Source organism: Anthonomus grandis, chromosome 6, assembly GCF_022605725.1.
Source record: "Anthonomus grandis grandis chromosome 6, icAntGran1.3, whole genome shotgun sequence".
Taxonomy (NCBI): Eukaryota; Metazoa; Arthropoda; class Insecta; order Coleoptera; family Curculionidae; genus Anthonomus; species Anthonomus grandis.
In genome coordinates, this window is record NC_065551.1 from 36156660 (window position 1) to 36179123 (window position 22464).

A 22464-nucleotide genomic window follows, 5' to 3' on the forward strand; every position below is an offset into this window, starting at 1 on the left:
GGAATTGTAAAATCATTTAACTTGAAAAATCATTAATAAATTCGTTAATTAGTTATTCCAGGCATTTGAGTCAGAATTTTAATTAAAATGTCCGAAATCCAAAGCTTGACTGCCTGGAATTGTAACATAATTTAAATTAAAACGTCATTACTAAATTTGTTAATTAGTTATTCCAGGCATTTTAATCATAATTTTAATTAAAATGTCCAAATTCCAAAGCTTGACTGCCTGGAATTGTAAAATAATTTCAATTAAAACGTCATTAATTAATTATTCTAGGAATTGGGGTAATTTTAATAAAAGTGCGCGAAATTTACAATTCGACTGCCTAGAATTGTGAAATATTATTAATTAATTAATTCGTTAATTAATTATTCAAAAAATTTGAGTTTAAAATTTTCATTAAAGTGCTTGAAATTTACAACTCGACTGCCTGGAATTGTAAAATAATTTAAATTAAAACGCCATTAATAAATTTGTTAATTAATTATTCCAGGCATTTGAGTCATAATTTTAATTACAGTTCCCGAATCTGCAACTCGACTGCCTAGAATTGAAAAATATTTTAAATTGAAACGTCATTAATAAATTTATTAATTAATTATTCCAGGTATTTGAGTCATAATTTTAAATAAAGTGCCCGAAATCTAAAGCTCGACTGCCAGGACTTGTAAAACAATTTAAATTGAATCGTCATTAATATTTTAATTAATTAATTATTTCAGGAATTTGAGCCAAAATTTTAATTAAAGCGCCCGAAATCTACAACTCGAGTGCCTGGAATTGTAAAAATATTTAATTTGAAACGTCATTAAAAAAAATCATTAATTAATTATTTCATCACTATCAGTCATACTTTTAATTAAATTGTCTGACACGACTGTTTCATTAATACCAAATTAAATTCTTACTGAAAAATATTATTTTAAATTTTATTATCAGAATGCACTTTACAAGTGGTTCTAGTGAAGGTCGCTCTTTAGGTAAGGGTGGTGTAGGGATGAATTTTAATATACTGTAATATACTCGTTGTCACTATTATACTAGAATGTATGGTGTTAAAACCACAGGAAGAATATGGAAAATCAATTGCTGTAATTATTGTAACTTGGGTATCGATTAATAAAGATAACCCAAACTATATATACAACGTGTTTGTTTCGTACATTATACTTCTGAATCCAACTAGACCATCCACAAAGCGATAACGATCATAGTTTCCGAGATATGGCAATTTTAACAAGGTCAAAAAAAAAAAACAACAACACAATAACGAAAAATTAATTAGTCCATATTATTTTCCGTAGTAATAAGGCCATTCAGAATAATAACAAACAACGAACAAAATTAAAATTCGCAAATTTATAGAGCGAATTCGCCCCATTGTTTACGCTCGAAACTGGAACATTGTTGCTTTATAATAAAGTTAAAAAATGGAAACTAATTTCGCTTTGGAGATTTAAACTTTTTTAATTAGTGCGGGGCCGGTTTTAGCGCACGCCCCACCCATTTTTTTTTCAATCATTGTTTAACTTAAACCTGTTTGTTTGGCTCAATAGGGTCGTTTTATCAAATCTAATAATAGAGTTAGTTAATTATGTTATTTTATTATAATAATATAGGTTTTAGGTTGATGTTATGAAAATTAGTTTTGAAACGATATTCTGTTAGTTCTAAGCAATTATTTTTGATAGAGATTAATGTTGTCTGAGGAAAAAAAGTCTTTTATTAAATGTTTCCCTAGGGGATTCTCTTCAAGATGAATGTAAGTGATCACGATACGTTAAAAAATGATCTTGGATATACGGTGACTAACCTCATTTCTGTATCCAAAGAAATCCCGTTTTTCTTGGTTTGTTGTACGTGTCTAGTAATGGAAGAAAAGTTGCGAGGACTATCTGGGGCAAAACTGTCCGCTTGGCTGTTTGCGTACCCGGAATCGTTGTTCCCATTGGGGTCTCCCAAATTATTCGGAGTAGCCAAACTGGCAACAACAGAGGAAATTCTGGAAAAAAAATTTAAATAAAAAAAGAACAGAGAGTAGGCAAATAAAAATTATAAAGGAAGAAGTACAGTGAGGCAAGCAGATAAAAGATGAAGAAAGAACATTTTTAAAATTCTTCTTTAAAAAGTAATCCGCCTCTTATTTATCCGGTACTTAAAGGGTAAATTCCCTCAGAGAGACCGGTCAGATTGGGAAAGTTCGGGGCCAAACTGACTGGTAACGGACATCCGGATCGGTTTACCACCGGAACAATAGAGTAAAGTTGACCATATAAAGAGAAACTTTCAGAAAATTGACCCTCGCTAACGATACCGGGGGTTTGTCTCTCTCAACTCCGTTGGGAAATTCAATACTCGATCGCAAATTGAATTCGAAGAATAATGCCGAAGTTTTGCGGGTTTTGTCGGTTCGGTTTACTTGACACGAGATGTTTCTAATGTCTATATAATACAAGGTGATCCAGTTGTTTAGATTTTAAATTCGCAACATAATTTTTATTTTAAGATTCGTGTTCCTGGTTCATCTATAGGTTAAATAGCAAAAATCCTTGAGGACAAAATAGTCATATCTCTGAAACCAACAGTATTTTTAAATGTTTAGATTATACCGGGTGAGTATTAGTTGAGTAGCTTGCAATGTCAATTTGGATACCCTGTATCTTAGAAATTCAGTATTTATGACTCACGTGTACAGGTAATATTTGTTTGAGAATTCGTGGCCCTAGTTCATGTATATATTAAATGATAAAGTAAGGACAAAGTGCTTATATCGCAGAAACCAACCGAGTTAGAGACTTGAAACTTGGAACATAAATTCTTCTAATAAAATTATTGGACACCTATTTCAGCGTTTTTCCAAACAATTTACAAAGACATAAAAAAATAATTTTGAAAATTGAAAAAATTTAAATTAAATTCAAAATGACAAAATGCTCATATCTCTGAACCTAAGAAAGTTAGAGACTTGAAACTTGGAACATAAATTCTTCTAATAAAATAATTGGACATCTGTTTCAGCGTTTTTCCAAAAAATTTACAAAAACGTAAAAAAAGAATTTTGAAAATTGAAAAAAAATTTAAGTTAAATTCAAAATGACAAAATGCTCATATCTCTGAACCTAAGAAAGTTAGAGACTTGAAACTTGGAAAATAAATTCTTCTAATAAAATTATTGGATACCTATTTCAGCGTTTTTCCAAAAAATTTACAAAGACGTAAAAAAACAATTTTGAAAATTGAAAAAAAATTTAAGTTAAATTCAAAATGACAAAATGCTCATATCTCTGAACCTAAGAAAGTTAGAGACTTGAAACTTGGAACATAAATTCTTCTAATAAAATCATTGGATACCTATATCAGTATTTTTCTAAAAAATTTACAAAGACGTGAAAAAACAATTTTAAAAATTGAAAAAAAATTAAAAAAATTTAAGTTAAATTCAAAATGACAAAATGCTCATATCTCTGAACCTAAGAAAATTAGAGACTTGAAACTTGTAACATAAATTCTTCTAATAAAATTATTGGACACCTATTTCAGCGTTTTTCCAAAAAGTTTACAAAGACGTGAAAAAACAATTTTGAAAATTGAGAAAAAGTTCAAAAAATTTAAGTTAAATTCAAAATGACAAAATGCTCATATCTCTGCACCTAAGAAAGTTAGAGACTTGAAACTGGGAACATGAATTCTTCTAATAAAATTATTGGACACCTATTTCTGCGTTTTTTCCAAAAAATTAAAAAACACGTAAAAAAGCAGTTTTAAAAAGCGAAAGAATTAACAAAAATAAAAATTAAATTTAAAATGACAAAATGCTCATATCTCTGAACCTAAGAAAGTTAGAGACTTAAAACTTGGAACATAAATTCTTCTAATAAAATTATTGGACACCTATTTCAGCGTTTTTCCAAAAAATTTTCAAAGACATGAAAAAATAATTTTGAAAATTGAAAAAATTTAAATTAAATTCAAAATGACAAAATGCTCATATCTCTGAACCTAAGAAAGTTAGAGACTTGAAACTTGGAACATAAATTCTTCTAATAAAATTATTGGACACCTGTTTCAGCGTTTTTCCAAAAAATTTATATAAACGTGAAAAAACAATTTTGAAAATTGAAAAAAAATAAAAAAATTTAAGTTAAATTCAAAATGACAAAATGCTCATATCTCTGCACCTAAGAAAGTTAGAGACTTGAAACTTGGAACATAAATTGTTCTAATAAAATTATTGGACACCTGTTTTAGCGTTTTTCCAAAAAATTTACAAAAACGTGAAAAAACAACTTTGAAAATTGAAAAAAAATTTTAGTTAAATTCAAAATGACAAAATGCTCATATCTCTGAACCTAAGAAAGTTAGAGACTTGAAACTTGGAACATAAATTCTTCTAATAAAATTATTGGACACCTATTTCAGCGTTTTTCCAAAAACTTCACAAAGGCGTAATAAAACAATTTTGAAAAATGAAAAAAAAATTAAAAAATTTAAGTTAAATTCAAAATGACAAAATGCTCATATCTCTGAACCTAAGAAAGTTAGAGACTTGAAACTTGTAACATAAATTCTTCTAATAAAATTATTGGACCCCTATTTCAGCGTTTTTCCAAAAAATGTACAAAGACGTGAAAAAACAGTTTTGAAAATTGAAAAAAAATTTAAGTTAAATTCAAAATGACAAAATGCTTATATCTCTGAACCTAAGAAAGCTAGAGACTTGAAACTTGGAACATAAATTCTCCTAATAAAATTATTGGACACCTATTTCAGCGTTTTTCCAAAAACTTCACAAAGACGTAAAAAAACAATTTTGAAAATTGAAAAAAAAATTAAAAAATTTAAGTTAAATTTAAAATGACAAAATGCTCATATCTCTGAACCTAAAAAAGTTAGAGACTTGAAACTTGAAACATGAAATCTTCTAATAAAATTATTGGATACCTATTTCAGCGTTTTTCTAAAAAAATTTACAAACACGTGAAAAAATAATTTTGAAAATTTAAAAAAAATAAAATAAATTAAAATTAAATTCAAAATGACAAAATGCTCATATCTCTGAACCTAAGCAAGTTAGAGACTTGAAACTTGGAACATGAATTCTTCTAGTAAAATTATTGGCACTTATTTCAGCGTTTTTCCAAAAAATGTACAAAGACGTCAAAAAACAATTTTGAAAGTTGAAAAAAAATAAAAATTAAATTTAAAGAGACAAAATACTCATATCTCTGAACCTAAGAAATGTAGAGACTTGAAATTTGGAACATAAATTCTTCTAATAAAATTATTGGACACCTATCTCAGCGTTTTTTCAAAAAAATTATAAAGACGTGAAAAAACAATTTTGAAAATTTAAAAAAAAATTTAAAATCTTAAGTTAAATTCAAGATGACAAAATGCTCATATCTCTGAACCTAAGAAAGTTAGAGACTTGAAACTTGGAACATAAATTCTTCTAATAAAATCATTGGATACCTATATCAGTACTTTTCTAAAAAATTTACAAACACGTAAAAAAACAATTTTGAAAATTGAATAAAATAAAAAAAATTAAAATTAAATTCAAAATGACAAAATGCTCATATCTCTGAACCTAAGCAAGTTAGAGACTTGAAACTTGGAACATGAATTCTTCTAGTAAAATTATTGGCACTTATTTCAGCGTTTTTCCAAAAAATGTACAAAGACGTCAAAAAACAATTTTAAAAGTTGAAAAAAAATAAAAATTAAATTTAAAGAGACAAAATACTCATATCTCTGAACCTAAGAAATGTAGAGACTTGAAATTTGGAACATAAATTCTTCTAATAAAATTATTGGACACCTATCTCAGCGTTTTTCCAAAAAAATTACAAAGACGTGAAAAAACAATTTTGAAAATTAAAAAAAAAAATTAAAAACTTAAGTTAAATTCAAAATGACAAAATGCTCATATCTCTGAACCTAAGAAAGTTAGAGACTTGAAACTTGGAACATAAATTCTTCTAATAAAATTATTGAACACCTGTTTCAGCGTTATTCCAAAAAATTTACAAAGACGTGAAAAGACAATTTTGAAAATTGAAAAAAAAATAAAAAAATTTAAGTTAAATTCAAAATGACAAAATGCTCATATATCTGAACCTAAAAAAGTTAGAGACTTGAAACTTGGAACATAAATTGTTCTAATAAAATCATTGGACACCTATTTCAGCGTTTTTTCCAAAAAAATTTAAAAATACGTAAAAAAACAGTTTTAAAATTTGTCAGTTTAAAAAAAAAATCTAAAGTTAATTTTATTTGAAACCTCTTATCCCTAATCGATGTATATAATAATTAATAATATTTCAAAACCATTTTTAAAAACAGATGCCAAACTGATGATTTTAATTAACTAGGAAACCCTATAGTATATTATTCCACGGTTTTAAACTTTAACAGATCACGCAGTATACCAGCAAAAAAAAGTTATTGAAATACTTAAGTAAATAATTTAGTTAACCTGAGGCCACAGATACGCGTACAGGGACAACCCTATAGAGAGATTAAGTAAACAAAGGGTTAAAAGGGATAATTTTCCCTTGATCCCGATACGAATGGACCCTGTAACCTGTCCTTTGAATGTCACAAGTTATCCTGGATAAATACACTAAGAAGTTATTAAACGATTTCAAGGTTCCTTAAACAAATTCGATTTTAATAATTATGGCCTTAAGGAATTGAATTTGTTTAATTACAGAGGGAAAGAAAAGGAGAAAAGCGTGTTTCTTTTAGTTAAAGGGAGACAGACAGGAAAAGTCCTTTGAAAGAGTAATTTGGCGTCCAACTTTTAATTAGAGGGGACCCTCCACCCACGGATATTTTGGCGTGAAAGTTCTCCGTCAGTTCGCGGTTTATAAAAAAACGCAATTAACAAGAGGATCCTGACGGATTGGGTCGGACTTCTCCCTTTAACTTTTCCCCGGATAGTTTTCTAAAGAAGTTAATTGGCGAGACTTTAAGTTCAGTTAAGGTAGTAAAAGGGAGTTTTTTTTATCAAAGGGTCTTTACTTTAAGGAATTTACGTACAATGGATCTTATAAGGAGGCAAATTAGTAAAACGGGGTGGGGTTTTATTGTTAAGAGACTTACATTTGTTGGTATTGTTGAGTTGTATCGTGTTGGTGGTGTATGGCCCTGAAAAGTGTTTTAGAAATTTTATTAGTATAGGGTCATATTTAAGACAGATAATATTAATATTTAGAATATTATATATTATACTATAGAAAATATTATACTTTAGAGTCCAACAAATGACAAACCCTTTAGAATATATTATATATGTTAGAACGTCTGGGATATATAAAAACCTGGATCTCTGGATATTTCACTCGTAACATCCAATATGTTAACCCTGCTCCCACCAGCGAAAAAAAAAACTCAGCAGGTTTTTTTTTTTTTGTTATTGACAAAAACGCGATTTCGTGAGATGAATTTCGGGATATAAATGAAACCGGGGGAAATTGAATTTTATTGTGTTATTTTACGATTAGATCCCTAAAAAGCGACGGACGTAAGTCACGCACCGACATTAAGGATCGAATCGCACTCGTGTATCGCGGAAACGAAATTAATTTTCGTGTGCCCCGTTCGTTGATTTTTTGCCTTTATTTGTCGATCCCCCCACCCTCCCTCCTTCCACGTTAAGGCCAAAGGTCAGACTTGATTTTATTGATAAGAAGGCTTATGTAAGCTATAATTTCGATGGTGTTTAGTAGGCCATAACTGAAAGAGTTATGAGGTTTATATACTAATCGATTTAGGTAGGGGTTGCCAAGGTTGGCGGGCTGTCAAATACTTGAAAAATTAATTTTCCTGGGAACAAATTGATTATTTTTCACTTTTCAGGCCTGATTTTTCTTTTTTTTTAATAATTTTTAAAAGCAGGTGTTCAATTATTTTAATGAAAGAAATTATATTCCAATTTGAAGGTCGATATCTCGGCTTCTATGGGAGCTATCGGGAAAATTCCAACGGTTTTGTCTTAGTTTCGTCGTTCTGAATCCAACGCGACCATCCGCAAGGTCGTAGCTTTTACGATAGCCGAGATATGGCATTTTTGATGCCCATTTTTGGCCTCAAAAATGGACGTCGAACACGACTTTTTCAGGATTTTCAAAGTGCTCTCATTCCGTTAGTTCTGCTCGGATCCTGCTATAACCCGGTGTTTTCGTAATCTAAATGATCAGAATAAGACGCTGGTATACTTAGTTTGATTTCGAAAAAAATCAATTTTTGGTGAAAAAATTCGATACGGGGGGGTATACCCGAAAAATTAAAAATTCCAAACTTTGAAGGTCGATATCTCGGCTTCTATGGGAGCTATCGGGAAAATTCCAACGGTTTTGTCTTAGTTTCGTCATTTCGAATCCAACAAGACCATCCACAACATCGTAGCTTTTACGATAGCCGAGATATGGCATTTTTGATGCCCATTTTTGGCCTCAAAAACGGACGTCGAAAACGACTTTTTCAGGATATTCAAAGTGCTCTCATTCCCTTAGTTCTGCTCGGATCCTGCTATAACCCGGTGTTTTCGTAATCTAGGTGACCCAAATAAGACGCTGGTATACTTAGTTTGATTTCGAAAAAAATCAATTTTTGAGAAAAAATTCGATACGGGGGGGTATACCCGAAAAATTAAAAATTCCAAACTTTGAAGGTCGATATCTCGGCTTCTATGGGAGCTATCGGGAAAATTCCAACGGTTTTGTCTTAGTTTCGTCATTCTGAATCCAACGAGACCATCCGCAAGGTCGTAGCTTTTACGATAGCCGAGATATGGCATTTTTGATGCCCATTTTTAGCCTCAAAAACGGACGTCGAAAACGACTTTTTCAGGATTTTCAAAGTGCTCTCATTTCCTTAGTTCTGCTCGGATCCTGCTATAACCCGGTGTTTTCGTAATCTAGGTGACCCAAATAAGACGCTGGTATACTTAGTTTGATTTCGAAAAAAATCAATTTTTGTGAAAAAATTCGATACGGGGGGGTATACCCGAAAAATGAAAAATTCCGAACTTTGAAGGTCGATATCTCGGCTTCTATAGGAGCTATCGGGAAAATTCCAACGGTTTTGTCTTAGTTTTATCATTCTGAATCCAACGAGACCATCCGCAAGATCGTAGCCTTTACGATAGCCGAGATATAGCATTTTTAATGCCCATTTTTGGCCTCAAAAACGGACGTCGAAAACGACTTTTTCAGGATATTCAAAGTGCTCTCATTCCGTTAGTTCTGCTCGGATCCTGCTATAACCCGGTGTTTTCGTAATCTAGGTGACCCAAATAAGACGCTGGTATACTTAGTTTGATTTCGAAAAAAATCAATTTTTGGTGAAAAAATTCGATACGGGGGGGTATACCCGAAAAATGAAAAATTCCAAACTTTGAAGGTCGATATCTCGGCTTCTATGAGAGCTATCGGGAAAATTCCAACGGGTTTGTCTTAGTTTCGTCATTTCGAATCCAACGAGACCATCCGTAACGTCGTAGCTTTTACGATAGCCGAGATATGGCATTTTTGATGCCCATTTTTGGCCTTAAAAACGGACGTCGAAAACGACTTTTTCAGGATTTTCAAAGGGCTCTCATTCCGTTAGTTCTGCTCGGATCCTGCTATAACCCGGTGTTTTCGTAATCTAAATGATCAGAATAAGACGCTGGTATACTTAGTTTGATTTCGAAAAAAATCAATTTTTGGTGAAAAAATTCGATACGGGGGGGTATACCCGAAAAATGAAAAATTCCAAACTTTGAAGGTCGATATCTCGGCTTCTATGAGAGCTATCGGGAAAATTCCAACGGGTTTGTCTTAGTTTCGTCATTTCGAATCCAACGAGACCATCCGTAACGTCGTAGCTTTTACGATAGCCGAGATATGGCATTTTTGATGCCCATTTTTGGCCTTAAAAACGGACGTCGAAAACGACTTTTTCAGGATTTTCAAAGGGCTCTCATTCCGTTAGTTCTGCTCGGATCCTGCTATAACCCGGTGTTTTCGTAATCTAAATGATCAGAATAAGACGCTGGTATACTTAGTTTGATTTCGAAAAAAATCAATCTATTTATCGGGAAAATTCAGTAAAGGGCAGATACCTTAGGAACGGCCCTGCTCAGAGGGCAATCTGACTCTAATCCCTGCTTATGTCCAATCACCAATCAATAAAATAAAGGGCTTAGTTTGTGCTATGATTAATTAATATCAGAGAAATGCCATAATTTCTATAGTATTTATAATGATTCGGATTAAGTGTTTTAAATAGTTTTTGCCAATTTTTTCAGGACAGCAGTTTCAGTTCCACAGAGAGCTCTAACTAAAATACGTAAAAATATTAATTCTGTTTTTGTGCAATGTAGGCTATTTTTTTATATTTAAATTTTAAATTAATTTTTATAATAAAAATTTAATATTTGACTTTTTTCTTACTAATACATGAATATAAGGCTAAAAAAGATAAGTAACTTACCGAAATTGTAATTAAATTCATAAAAAAAAATTAAAAAAGATAGTAACAATTGAACTTCCGCAAAACCTTTATTGCCATTACCTCGAAACCATTTTTATTTTACTTTACTTTACTTTTATTCTTAAAATGACTATGTTAAGGAAAGAAGGGTATTCCTGAATTACGCCGCAATATCAATAATTTCTAACAAATAAATGACGACAAAAAAAAAACAATGAAAATCCCTCGACTCAACTTACGCAGCTTCCTCGACTACGGTGGCCAAAATGAACTCGGTGCTCTTGTCATTGGAAATGACTTGACAGTCGGCCGCGTCAACGATTTCGTCATCTTCATCCCCCGAGCCCGACCCCGTGTTCGTCGCCTGTTCCTCGATAGGGGCGGGGCCGAGGTGCGTTTCCGCCAATCGCTTCGTGCTCGCCAAATTCTCTATCACAGATCCGGCTTTAATTTCGCTCGCGAGCGGTTTTCTTACCGCACGCTGTTGCATCGCACGGTTCTTCAAAGCCTGCGATAACAAAGGAATTTTGTCATTGATTTTAATGATTTTTAGAGTGTATTATATTAACATCAATAATTGAGGCTATGAGTGCAAAAACGGACTAACCCTAATATTGTTAAGTGCTAAATAATAGGCTTAAAAAAATACGAAAATGTAAGTGCGCAAAACCCTTTTAAAAGGACATTTTTGTAGTTCGAATTAATTCAATGTTCTTAAGAGTGTTACTTAAATTTGCGGAATTTGTTTTAAATTTTTGGATATGGTTAATATTCGATTTTTCTATGTGGGTTAGTCCACTTTGCATTTAAAATAGATTGGGTTTTTTAATGGGTTACTATAACTTAAGCTATAATAAGTTTTACGTCAAAAATTATTAGGTAGTTATTAAATAAGTAAAGTTTCTTCTTCCTCAATTGGGCCAATTACTTCACCTCCAGTTGCTTGAGCGGATGACCTTAGATTTTTATAAAAATCTCGGTATATAGGAGGGATGAATTCCATTAACTCAAGGAGATATTTCTTTTTACCTTCATTAATGGCATTACTATTTGGGTATGAAAGGGGCAGATCCTTAATTTCCTTGGAAACAGATTTCCTTTTATTAAGATCTACTGTGTTAAAATAAACCTCTTCATTATTTGAGTACTTATACTGAATAGTATTGGGAAAATCTTTTCTAAACCTTAACCATTGGATTTTGAGCCACTCCACCTTTGTTTTTGTTTAAGATACTTTTCTGTTTGTTATGTTACTTTCAAGTTACTTAGTAGAAAAAATCTTGACTTTCTAGCATGTCTTATGACTGTATGCCAGTCTTAAGGTATAAATATATGTGGATGGAATTCCTTTTCTTTTTCTAAGATTTCGAAATCTTGGTCGCATGGTAAATAGGAATGACATAAATAATGGAGATGCAGTAATATAGTTACATATCAATGACATTTTTGTATTACCACTCTGACCACCACATGGTCAGAATACATAATAAGTCCCTTCGATGTAGCAAAGTTTTTTATGTAATATAACAAGATCCCACCTCTTGCAGCTCCCTGGAAGTAATACTTTCATCCCATACAAACATGAACGAATTATTGGTTGCCATTTCATGTATATTAAAGCAGTAAGTCCATAGCTTGAAATGCCTGTGGTAAGTACAGATGTAGGAAGAGTCTTCATTAGATTAAAACATAATATGACTGCTGCGTTTCCACTTTATGCCAGTTCAGTGTCTTTTCTTAGGGTGTCTCTAGAACATTGAGCCTTCCTTTGGTGAAGTTCCTTCTCAACTTCTTAGTGCTGCCTCTATCTCGTAAGGAAAAGGAATAAGTCGTTTGGTCCACTGTGCAGTAAATAGATTTCAACTTGACGGATAATATTCTACAATAAAGCCGATTTTGAATTTTTGTGGGTTAGTCCGATATTGCACTCATAGCCTCAATTATTGTGATCATTAAGTGAATGATTATTACATTTGAGGGATGATTTAGGTAATTTCTGGAGCATTTACAGAGTATTTGACAATTAATAATAAGAAGCAAATAGAAATTAAATACAAAAAAGAGAAGATATTAGAGCTCGCAAAATGCAATCTTTGGAATAAAAGAGAACGACTTTTTCGGACATATCCCTTTCTCATTTATTTAATATCTCAAGTAATTATTTAAAATTGTATTTTTCTATTGTGATATATCTTATCACGTCCGAAAACAATCATTTAACTTAAATTGTTTGCTTACTAAGAGACTCCGTCCAAGATAGATGACACTAAAAGTAAATAAATAATAATGCGAATAAGTTGTAACTTTCTTGTTTTTTTTAATAACTGATCATAAGACGTGTAAATTGATATCCACTGACATAGTTAATATTTTGTAAGGCAATTATTAAAAAAAAAAAAAAAACATTTTTTAATAGCACTACCCTTGTCCCCCACCCACCCCCCTTTTTTATTCAGTAAAAAATTTTTTCTGCAAAATCACTGCCTTTTAAAAGAATCTAATAACACTTTGTATATTTAAATTTAACTTAATTTTATATATAAATATTTAATACAAAAACAGTGTTATTAGAGTGGATAATATAAAATAAAAACAGTGATTTTGCAGAAGAATTTTTTACTGGTAAACTGTGTGGGGTGGGTGGGGGGCTAAGGGTAGTACTATTGAAAAATGTTTTTTTTTTGCAGTAAATAATTGCCTTAGAGGAAAAAATTAGTAATTTACTAAATAAATTCAAAAAACCTCACTTTGTAGAAGATTGATTTGATAAATAGTATATATCCTGGAATAAAACTTCCATGCTGTGTATAACTGTATATAGAATGCTATAAAAAAATAAACAATTTTTACTAAACTTTCAGCAATCCGAAAAACTGAAAAACTTTTTTTCTCTAAGGCAAATATTTTCTGCAAAAAACACCTTTTTTTGATAAACACTCCCTTTACACCCCCCGTCCACCCCGCACAGTTTACCAGTAAAAAATTCCTCTGCAAAATCAATGTTTTTCAGGCACTTTGACTGCCTGTAAGACTCTTCAAAGCTTAAAATTTTCCTTATTAAAGTCATTTTGAGGTTATAGAAATTTAACTATAATATATATTATTTTGTATAAATATTTACTTATATACACAGCATGCAATACTTTGAATAGTTTTTATCAAATTAATCTTCTTGGATGGTTTTTTTTTAATTTTCTTAAATAGTTATTTAGTTTGTAGAATTAGGGAAGCAGTAATTTTAGTAGTTTTTTTTTATCTTTCTTTATTAAGACTCGAATTATAATTTTGTGTTTCATCAGTAGTCAAAAAATAACCAAATTATAGTTAATTTTTGCAAAAAAAATGTTTTTTTTTAATTAAAATAACCCTTAGCCCCCCACCCACCCCACACGTTTACCAGTAAAAAATTCTTATGCAAAATCGCTGTTTTTCAAAACAGTATACATGAACAAATAATTTCTTCCATAATATCCCATACAATAACACTTTGTTTTTGTATTAAATTTTTATATATAATACATATTAGAGTATGTCAAATTTAAATAAACGAACAGTGTTATTAAATTAAATATTATCAAGAAAATCGTCTCTGTTCATGCATGTTCTTTTAAAAAATAGTGATTTTGCAGAAGAATTTCTCACTGGTTAAAGATGTGGGGTGGGTGGGAGGGGCAAGGGTAATGTTAATAAAAAATAAACAAATTATTGTTAATTCTCTGTAACCTAAAAAAGCAAATTATTTAATACATTTAATTGTTTCCTTTAAGGCAATTATTTAATGCAAAAAACTGTTTTTCAATAGTACTACCCTTAGCCCCCCACCCACCCCACACAGTTTACTAGTAAAAAACTCTTGTGCACAATCACTGTTTTTTGTATATAATTTTTAATTTATTAACACTGTTTATATTAAATATTTTTATATAATATATATAAAATTATGTCAAATTTAAATAAACAAACAGTTTTATTAGATTGGATATTGTCGAAAAAATCGTCTCTGTTCATGCATGTTTTTTTAAAAAATGTAAAAGGGTAGTGCTATTGAAAAACGAGTTTTTTGCAATAAATAATTGCCTTAGAGGAAAAAATGAGTAAAAAGATTGATTTGATAAACAGGAAGTTTATATAAAATACTACAAAACACAAACAATATATAGTTAATTTTATGTAACCCGAAAAAAGTGAATTGTACAATAAATTTAATTTTTTTCTCTAAAGCAATTACTCGGGTAAAAATCTCGAGTTTTCAGTAACTTTTTCGCGACATATTTCTTTTTTAATTCTTTATTATCCCGACGTTGAATAATAATCCTAAAATTCATCAAAGTTCTTTATATAACTTGATATAAATTAAAAAAAATATGCAAAATATTGACTTACTGAAATAAGCATAAAATACTACCTATAAGAAATGATCATTAGAGAACTAATAGCGATTTAATTGAGTGGGGTCTTAGCACGGGTTTAATTAAAGCTTAAAAAGCGATAAATCGAAAATTTTACTCAAAGCAGAATTTTAAATGAACGAACGAAAACTTTTCCTAAAGTAACCAATTTAAATAAAAGGTAGTGAATTTCGAGTACAAAAGCGGCGAGGTATACGTAGGACATAAGCCCCCGTTGACTTATTGTACTTTTCGGTCGTCGGAAAATCCGCCGTTTAAACTTTGAATCATTAATCAGGCGGGCAGAAGGCCCCCGTTCCCGTCTTTCCAGGATTTCTAGAGCGAGTTTAAAACGAGCTTTTTAAAATTTGCGATCTTCGTACTGTCACGAAACGTAGTATTACGTCGGTGATGCATTGCGAAACGTTGCAGTTTTCTGGTCGATAGAAATAAGGTTCGAATGTCATATTTATATCTCGATATCGGTCTGAGTGGTGCGATACAGAACGATCAAAATGATGTTGTATCATCATCTGCAAAGGGATAACTTACCTTAAAAATGCTATAATACAGGAAGACCATGATGATGCACGGAATATAAAAAGAGGACAAACTGGAAAAGAGGATGAAGTCGGTGTTGAAAAAGAGACAGGCGTCGGATATCCGGTCCGGAGTGTTGTTCAATCCGAGGACGATCGGTGATCCGATGGCGGCCGAGATCACCCACACCAAAACGATCGTCAGCCAAATTCGACGGTTATTTTTGTGCTTCGCGTATTTGATTGGCTGCGTCACTGCGATGTATCTGGAAAAAAGAAAACCTCTTATAATAATAATAATAATAATAATAATAATAATGACTTTTATTTACCCATATAATACAAAGATATAAACTTATTGCTAAGGTCTATTACGGCGCAGTCTAGCTTATAGCTACTCTACTGAACCCTATACCTTAAGCTAAAACTAACTACATAACAATTTACATAGGTACTATAATTTATATAAAAAAAAGTAAATTATATGTAAATTCGTGAGTTTAGTATTTCATATCAATAAGTACTACACCCTAAACATTATTGCAATCAGATTAGCCACTATAAAACATCATAATATACTACATTAAATATTTAATGTAAGACCTACTTTTTTTTTTTAAAAGACACTTCCGGTAAATGTTTCAAATTATTTGGAATCCTGTTGTAAAGATTCGCTATATTATAAATAAAAGATCTCTCAAAGATAGACGTGGAGTGACGTGGTATGGTTATAGACCCTTTGTCGCGAAGATCTAAGTTATGTATTTCAGTGCGAAATTTAATTTTTTTGTATAAATATTCTGGACATTTCCTTGCTATTATTTTATAAACTAAAACTATTGAGTGATAAATACGCCTCTCATCCATTCTAAGCCAGTTCAACTCTCTTAATTTAGCCGATACTCCCTGTTCCCTGCCTCGCAGACCCCCAATTAACCTTACGCAATGATTCTGTATTAGTTGGATACGGTATTTATCTCTTTCTAGCAAACATGGTCCATATACTACATCTGCAAAATTAAAATGGGAAAGCACTAAAGAGTCACAGAGCATCCTTTTCATTGAAGTTGTTAATAAGTGTCTTTGCTTAAATATAAGTTTTAAATTGATAAAGGCTTTCTTTATACACATATTAATGTGTTGAGTGAACCTTAAACTGCTATCTAAAATTAGGCCCAAATTCTTAGCAAAATCGGTGACAATATAACTTTCGTCATTTAACGTTAATTTAATATTAGGTAATTGTGAATTTTGTGCCCTGTTTCTACCAAAAAGTAAGACATGAGATTTAGAAGGATTGAGCTCTAAACAATGTTTCTGTAAGATTGAAAGAAGCGTACTTAAATCTTCATTTAATTGATTTATGGTTTATAGCAATTGGTGTAACTTACAGGATTTATACATTTGTGTATCATCTGCGTAAAAATGAAGAAGTGAAAATCTAATGTATTTGGCCATCTGTGAAGTATACAATGTAAACAGAAGAGATCCCAAAATGGATCCCTGTGGAACACCAAATAAAAGCTGTTTTGCATTGGACAATTTACCATTCAATTTTACCCTTTGACTTCTACCTTGTAAATAACTAGCAATTAAGGTGCATGAATGTATATTAAAACCCAGATATTTTAAAATTGCCAAAAGAAGAGTGTGATTTATCCTGTCAAACGTTTTTGAATAGTCTAGAAGAATAAAGATAGTTAGTTCATCATTTTCGATAGCTTGAATAATATCATCTGTGACCTTCAAAAGCGCCGTTGAGCAACTCTATCCTGGTCGAAATCCAGACTGTACTTCCGGTAGTAAATTATACTTTTGTACATATTCCCTTATCTGGATATTAAGAATTCTTTCAAAGACCTTAGAAAGAGTAGGAAGTATACTAACCGGACGTAAGTCCTTCAATTCTATAGGATTATTTACTTTAGAAAGGTGTTACCAAAGAGCATTTCCATTTATCAGGAAAAGATGATTTTTCTATACTATAGTTTACTAAATGTGTTATTACAGGGAAAATTATAGGACAGCAAAGTAGCAACATATCAATACCAATATCATCATCTCCAATGGCTTTTGATTTAATTTGAAAAGGGCATCTTTAACTTCTTGATCCGTAGCTAATCTGAAATGAAAAACATTGGCCTTTGATAATGTATTATTAAGGTAAAAATTTAACAAATCCGCATCAGGATTAACTTGTGGTATATTAACAAAATAGTTGTTAATATCCTCTGCAGACCAACGCCCCAGAATCGCACAATTTTTTGATGACCCATAAATATCTAAGTCACGCATCAATTTCCAATTTTCTCTAGATCCGTTAATTCTGATTTGATTTTCAAAATACCCCCTCTGTTCCCTCTTAAAAGTTGCACTTACATAATTTCTTAACTCTTTAAGCTTTATTTCTAAGTGACAATAAATATTTTAAATTAGGTGTTATCCAAGGAATTTTTTTCTTAGTAATGCGTACAGTTCTTTTTGGAGCGCAAATATCAAAAAGTTCTATTAAACAGTTGGTAAATGCATCGATCTTAGCGTTTAAATTTGTCAAATAAAAAATTACATCAAATGGAATGGTCTCTAGTTGCCTAGTGAAATCCTCCTTGTTAAAATTTTTAAAATCTCTATAAGTATGAAAAAAAGCCTCCGGCTTTGCCACTTTTAACCTTAAGTCACATGTTAGAAAATAGTGATCTGAAAAGTTAAAATTTAAATCTATATTTACCGAATTAATAAATTCTTCATGCGAGCAAATAAATAAATCCAAAAGTGTTTCACCTGAGAGTCCTTGATGAGTAGGTTCATCCACCATTTGCTTTAAACTTAAAGACTCTAGAATGGATGAGAAGAGTTCAACAACATTAGATTGCAAATTAGACATATTTACATTAAAGTCGCCCATACACAAGAACAGGTCACATTCTGTTAGTAATGTGGAAACATTTACCTCAAATTCATCATAAAAATGATTAATATTACTATTGGGCGGCCTATAATAACATCCTACTATAAATATCTTGTTTTCAATTTTGATTTTTAACCATAATTGTTCTGCATAATTCCCAGTTAAACAATTAATTATGTGAAAATTAATAAAACTCTTTACGTAAAACATTACCCCCCTCCTCGATCAGTAGAGTGATCTTGCCTAACTAAATTATAGCCTGCAATTCGAAGAAACTTATCCGTCGTGTAATTATTTAACCAGGTTTCAGATAACCCTACTATATCTACATTATTATCTAATACATAAGATTTAAAATTAATAAACTTTGACAACAAGGAACGAATATTAATTTGACCTATTTTTAGTTTGTCCGCCATATTCTTTAAATGATTTTATAATAGGTAAATTAAAAATAAATAAACAAAAAAGTATATATTCAAAATTTATAGCAAAACTTAAGTACTACATACATATTTCTGAAAGGGCACAGACAAATATTTATCAGAAAATATAAAATATATATTGTCATATGTTAAAATCTATGTAAAAAGAAGTCGTTTACTTCCTCTAGTAGCCTCTTGCAACCAACAATTTTTTAACCCTTTTCCTAAAGACTCTATTACTTTGCCCTTCCTTAATAGCCGTTGGAAGATGATTAAACATTTTTTTTACCATCAAATATAAATGACCTTTTTATTAATAAGTTTGAGGGTACAGGCAAAATCACATCATTAGCCCTTCTGTTGCTATAATGGTGCCTATCTCCAACATTGAGATCTCTGTACTTTTTGTGAATTAAGCACACCGTTTCCAGTTTAAATAAAGAAGGCAACGTAAGCATTTTGTGAGTAATAAAAAGTTTTGTACATGATCATCTCTTATACCTACTTTGCAAATATATTTGATAGCCCTCTTTTGCAAGATAAAAACACTCATAAATAATTAATTGATTGATACACGTACCCCAAAAATACAAACCATACCTCAGATGTGACTCAATCAGTGCAAAATAGGCATTCCTGGCCATACCAAACTCTACTTCTCTTGCTATGATTTTAAGGGCATAACAATTACATGCCAACTTGTTGCACAATATTCTGATATAACTTTCAAACTTCAATTGGTTTTCAAGACTTATTCGCATTTAAATTATTTAAATCAATGTTTCCAAGGCAAACTCTGCTCAAACTGTTTGTACCGTTGCATCATCTGCAAATTAAATATATATGTACCTTGTATAAGCCGACATTTACTAAGAATACTTTTTTTACAAAAAAAGATTGAATAATTAAAATTTTTTACTAGAACTTTATTATACAGGGCTAGAAAAAAGTTTTGGTATTTTTACACATGCAATATACAGCAGGTGGTGTCCTCTGCAAGGTATAGCGAATCCGTGAACGGATTTCAATTTCTCGTTCCAAAAAACCCTCTCACACCAAATTTTAATTTAATATCTTATGAAACACTCAACTAAAAAAAACGATTTTATATTTCTCATTTTGACGCCCTGTATATTGAATACCGGGCGCTCAATAAAAAAATGGCGTAACGAAAGTCGCATTATTTTGGTCCACCCTATATGTGACCGCTCCTTTTTCCCGACACCCTGTATAAATAGATTTGAAATAAATTATTTTCATTAACAGGAAAAACTTTTAAAGTTAACATTAAGCTGCTTCTCTTTGGTTAATTATGTGTTTGAGTGAATTTTTTTTTTACGTTTTTGTGTATAATATTGTTCATGATTTTGTTCCTGAAAGGCTTTGAACGTTGCCATAAATCATATTTTCTTTTATATCCTGATCTCTGATCCCATGCTCCCGTTAGGTATATTTTTTCTTTTTTGCGGTAAAATATTTATTATTAAATTTTTAAATTATTGTCTTTTTTTTTGGCCTCAACAGAATTCAGGGAGTCTTTTGTCTAAGGAATATTTCTGTAAATCTGCATATTATGGCCTGTTGGTCACCTTGCATTATTAGCTTTTTTATTTAGTTACAAATTCTTCGATTTTTTTTTTGTTATTGGTAAATGTGTTACATGCAGATTTTGCCCTAAGCAAGTAACATGGGATTTCATATAAATTCGGGCAAAAGTTTATGGTTTTTGGTATCGGCTTGGAAGGGTTGTGTGATTTACAGTTCTTATAAATGGAATTTGGGGTTTGATTATTTTTAGGAATGTATTAACCTACCCTATCCTGTCAGCACACCTCGGTGGAGTTAGTTGTATTATGTTTCCTTAGTCCCTATTCATGTACCTGGTGTTGGGAACTTTCTGACCTTTGATTTATTTGTCAAGAGTTTCTATGAGGCCGGTATATGTCCGGGGTATGGAGGGACTTCTAGAGGGTGCTGTTGTGCCACAGATTGCGCTATGAGTGGAGTAAATAAGACCTTTTAGATGGCGATCCGTTAGTGTAGGAAAACTTACAAATACTTTCTTCTATAGCGGAATCATGTTGGGCAAGATATCCTAATTGATTTGAAATTGGCCTCCCCAGTTTTGCTTGCTATATTTCCCTTCAGTTCTTCAAGTTAAGTTTTGGTAAATAAACATTCCTTGACTTTTGGTTTCTAACCCTGCTAGCCGATTGACAGTGACTGTAACTATTGACACAATTGTTGTTGTGGAGGTTTGGCAGCGTTGCTGTTTCCCATTAAAGTTTCGTTTTCATTTGGCGGATGACGGAGCGTCATAAATCAGGCAGAGCGACGTAAGAGGAAAATTGGAATTTCGTAGCCCCGTTGGGAAAATTTTGTTAGTTTTCCATGTTTTAGTATCCGAGCAGTATCATTTTGCTGTGTTGCGGAATTTCTATTTTGGTAAAGAGGGGCTCCGCGTAGTTTTCACCAAGAGGCAGGGTCAGATCGTGTCGAAGAGAGAGAGTGACAAGTTCACTGCCAGTGTCACCTGTCACTGTCTGGTCAGTTGTCAGTTCCTTGTTCAGCCACTACCTGTTATCAGAAAGAACAGTTGACATTTTGTGGTTTAAAAAAAAAGGAAAGTTCATCTTGTCGGTAATTCGGTTGAATGGAAAAATATTCCTCCCAAGTTTTGGGGTTTAATTTGATGAACGTCTAGTGGGAAGTTGTAGCCGAGAGGATTTCGGATTGACCTGATATTTTTGGATTTGGTCGGCTGCTCCCACACCATTTATGGGATTTTGAAATTTTCTAACCACAAAACGAGACTCTAGGCCTCGCTCACCCCCTTGGGTATGTAGCAACATGTTGGTTGTGTGTTTATTTTATTGATTTTTTGTCCTCTATTTTAGAGGCCTCTTCTTTTTCTCATTCTCTCCTCTATTCTCTGGTCTCTTCCTATTTTCTGGTTTCTTCTGGTCATCCCAACACTGCTGGCAACCGGCTGAAGTGAGCCTCAACACAGCCTGGACTGAGCATTGTACTGTGGCTCTGCGATTTTGGATTGGAATTTGCCTGAAATCGACTTGCTTATGTGGTCGTTACCCTGGTTCCAGAGCTGTCGAGTTAAGCTACCTTAGCCCAAATACACAAGAGATTAGAGGACACGCACGGTCTATTAATATTAACCTGAAGGTTTTCATTTGAATCGAGCATCGACATAATTGATTTTGACATTGAGCCTGGATCGCCTTGTAAGGGATCGGCTATTTGCTACAAATAACATATTTAGTCATATTAATAGGTTTTATTGCACCAACATACCATTAATAGGCTTTCAAATTCGAACCTTACTATTTAAAAGTTTTATTTAGATTAATGTGACTTGACTAGAGTTTGTAAAAGGTATTTAGGGCCAGTGAGGTATTGTGAATTAGGCTCTAAACATATACTTCTTGTAAACAACACATGATCACGTTTTGGATTTTACTAATTCCTCGCCTTAAGCATACCTCAAGTAACTTTTTCTTCTTTTATCAATTTTTTTTATTTACTTAAAATTACTACAGTATTACATTTTGAATAATTATCTAAATTTAAATATCTCAGTGGAATTTAATTTTTTTTATATAAATGGTTTTTAATAATTTTATTTTTATATAAATATTTTTTATATAAGTGACTATGTAAATTCTTGGATGATTATATCAATTTGGTGGACCTATGGATTGTTA

The 22464-nt window shown here is 31.7% G+C and overlaps 2 protein-coding genes across 4 annotated transcripts in view; both read right to left on the reverse strand.

Annotated features, from left to right (window-relative positions):
- LOC126737954 (globin-2B) overlaps positions 1–22464 on the reverse strand; it is a 278580-nt gene that overhangs the window by 223442 nt on the left and 32674 nt on the right. The window lies entirely within an intron of this gene.
- LOC126737947 (dopamine D2-like receptor) overlaps positions 1–22464 on the reverse strand; it is a 295035-nt gene that overhangs the window by 17917 nt on the left and 254654 nt on the right. Inside the window, exons 3-6 of one of the 3 annotated variants that reach the window (XM_050443067.1) lie at positions 15426–15678; positions 10725–10993; positions 7111–7155; positions 1817–2005 (exon numbers count right to left, since the gene is read on the reverse strand). In XM_050443067.1, coding sequence (XP_050299024.1) covers positions 1817–2005; positions 7111–7155; positions 10725–10993; positions 15426–15678 — 756 coding nt within the window. The remainder of the gene's footprint in view (positions 1–1816; positions 2006–7110; positions 7156–10724; positions 10994–15425; positions 15679–22464) is intronic. The other 2 variants (XM_050443068.1, XM_050443069.1) reach the window with 2 other exon arrangements.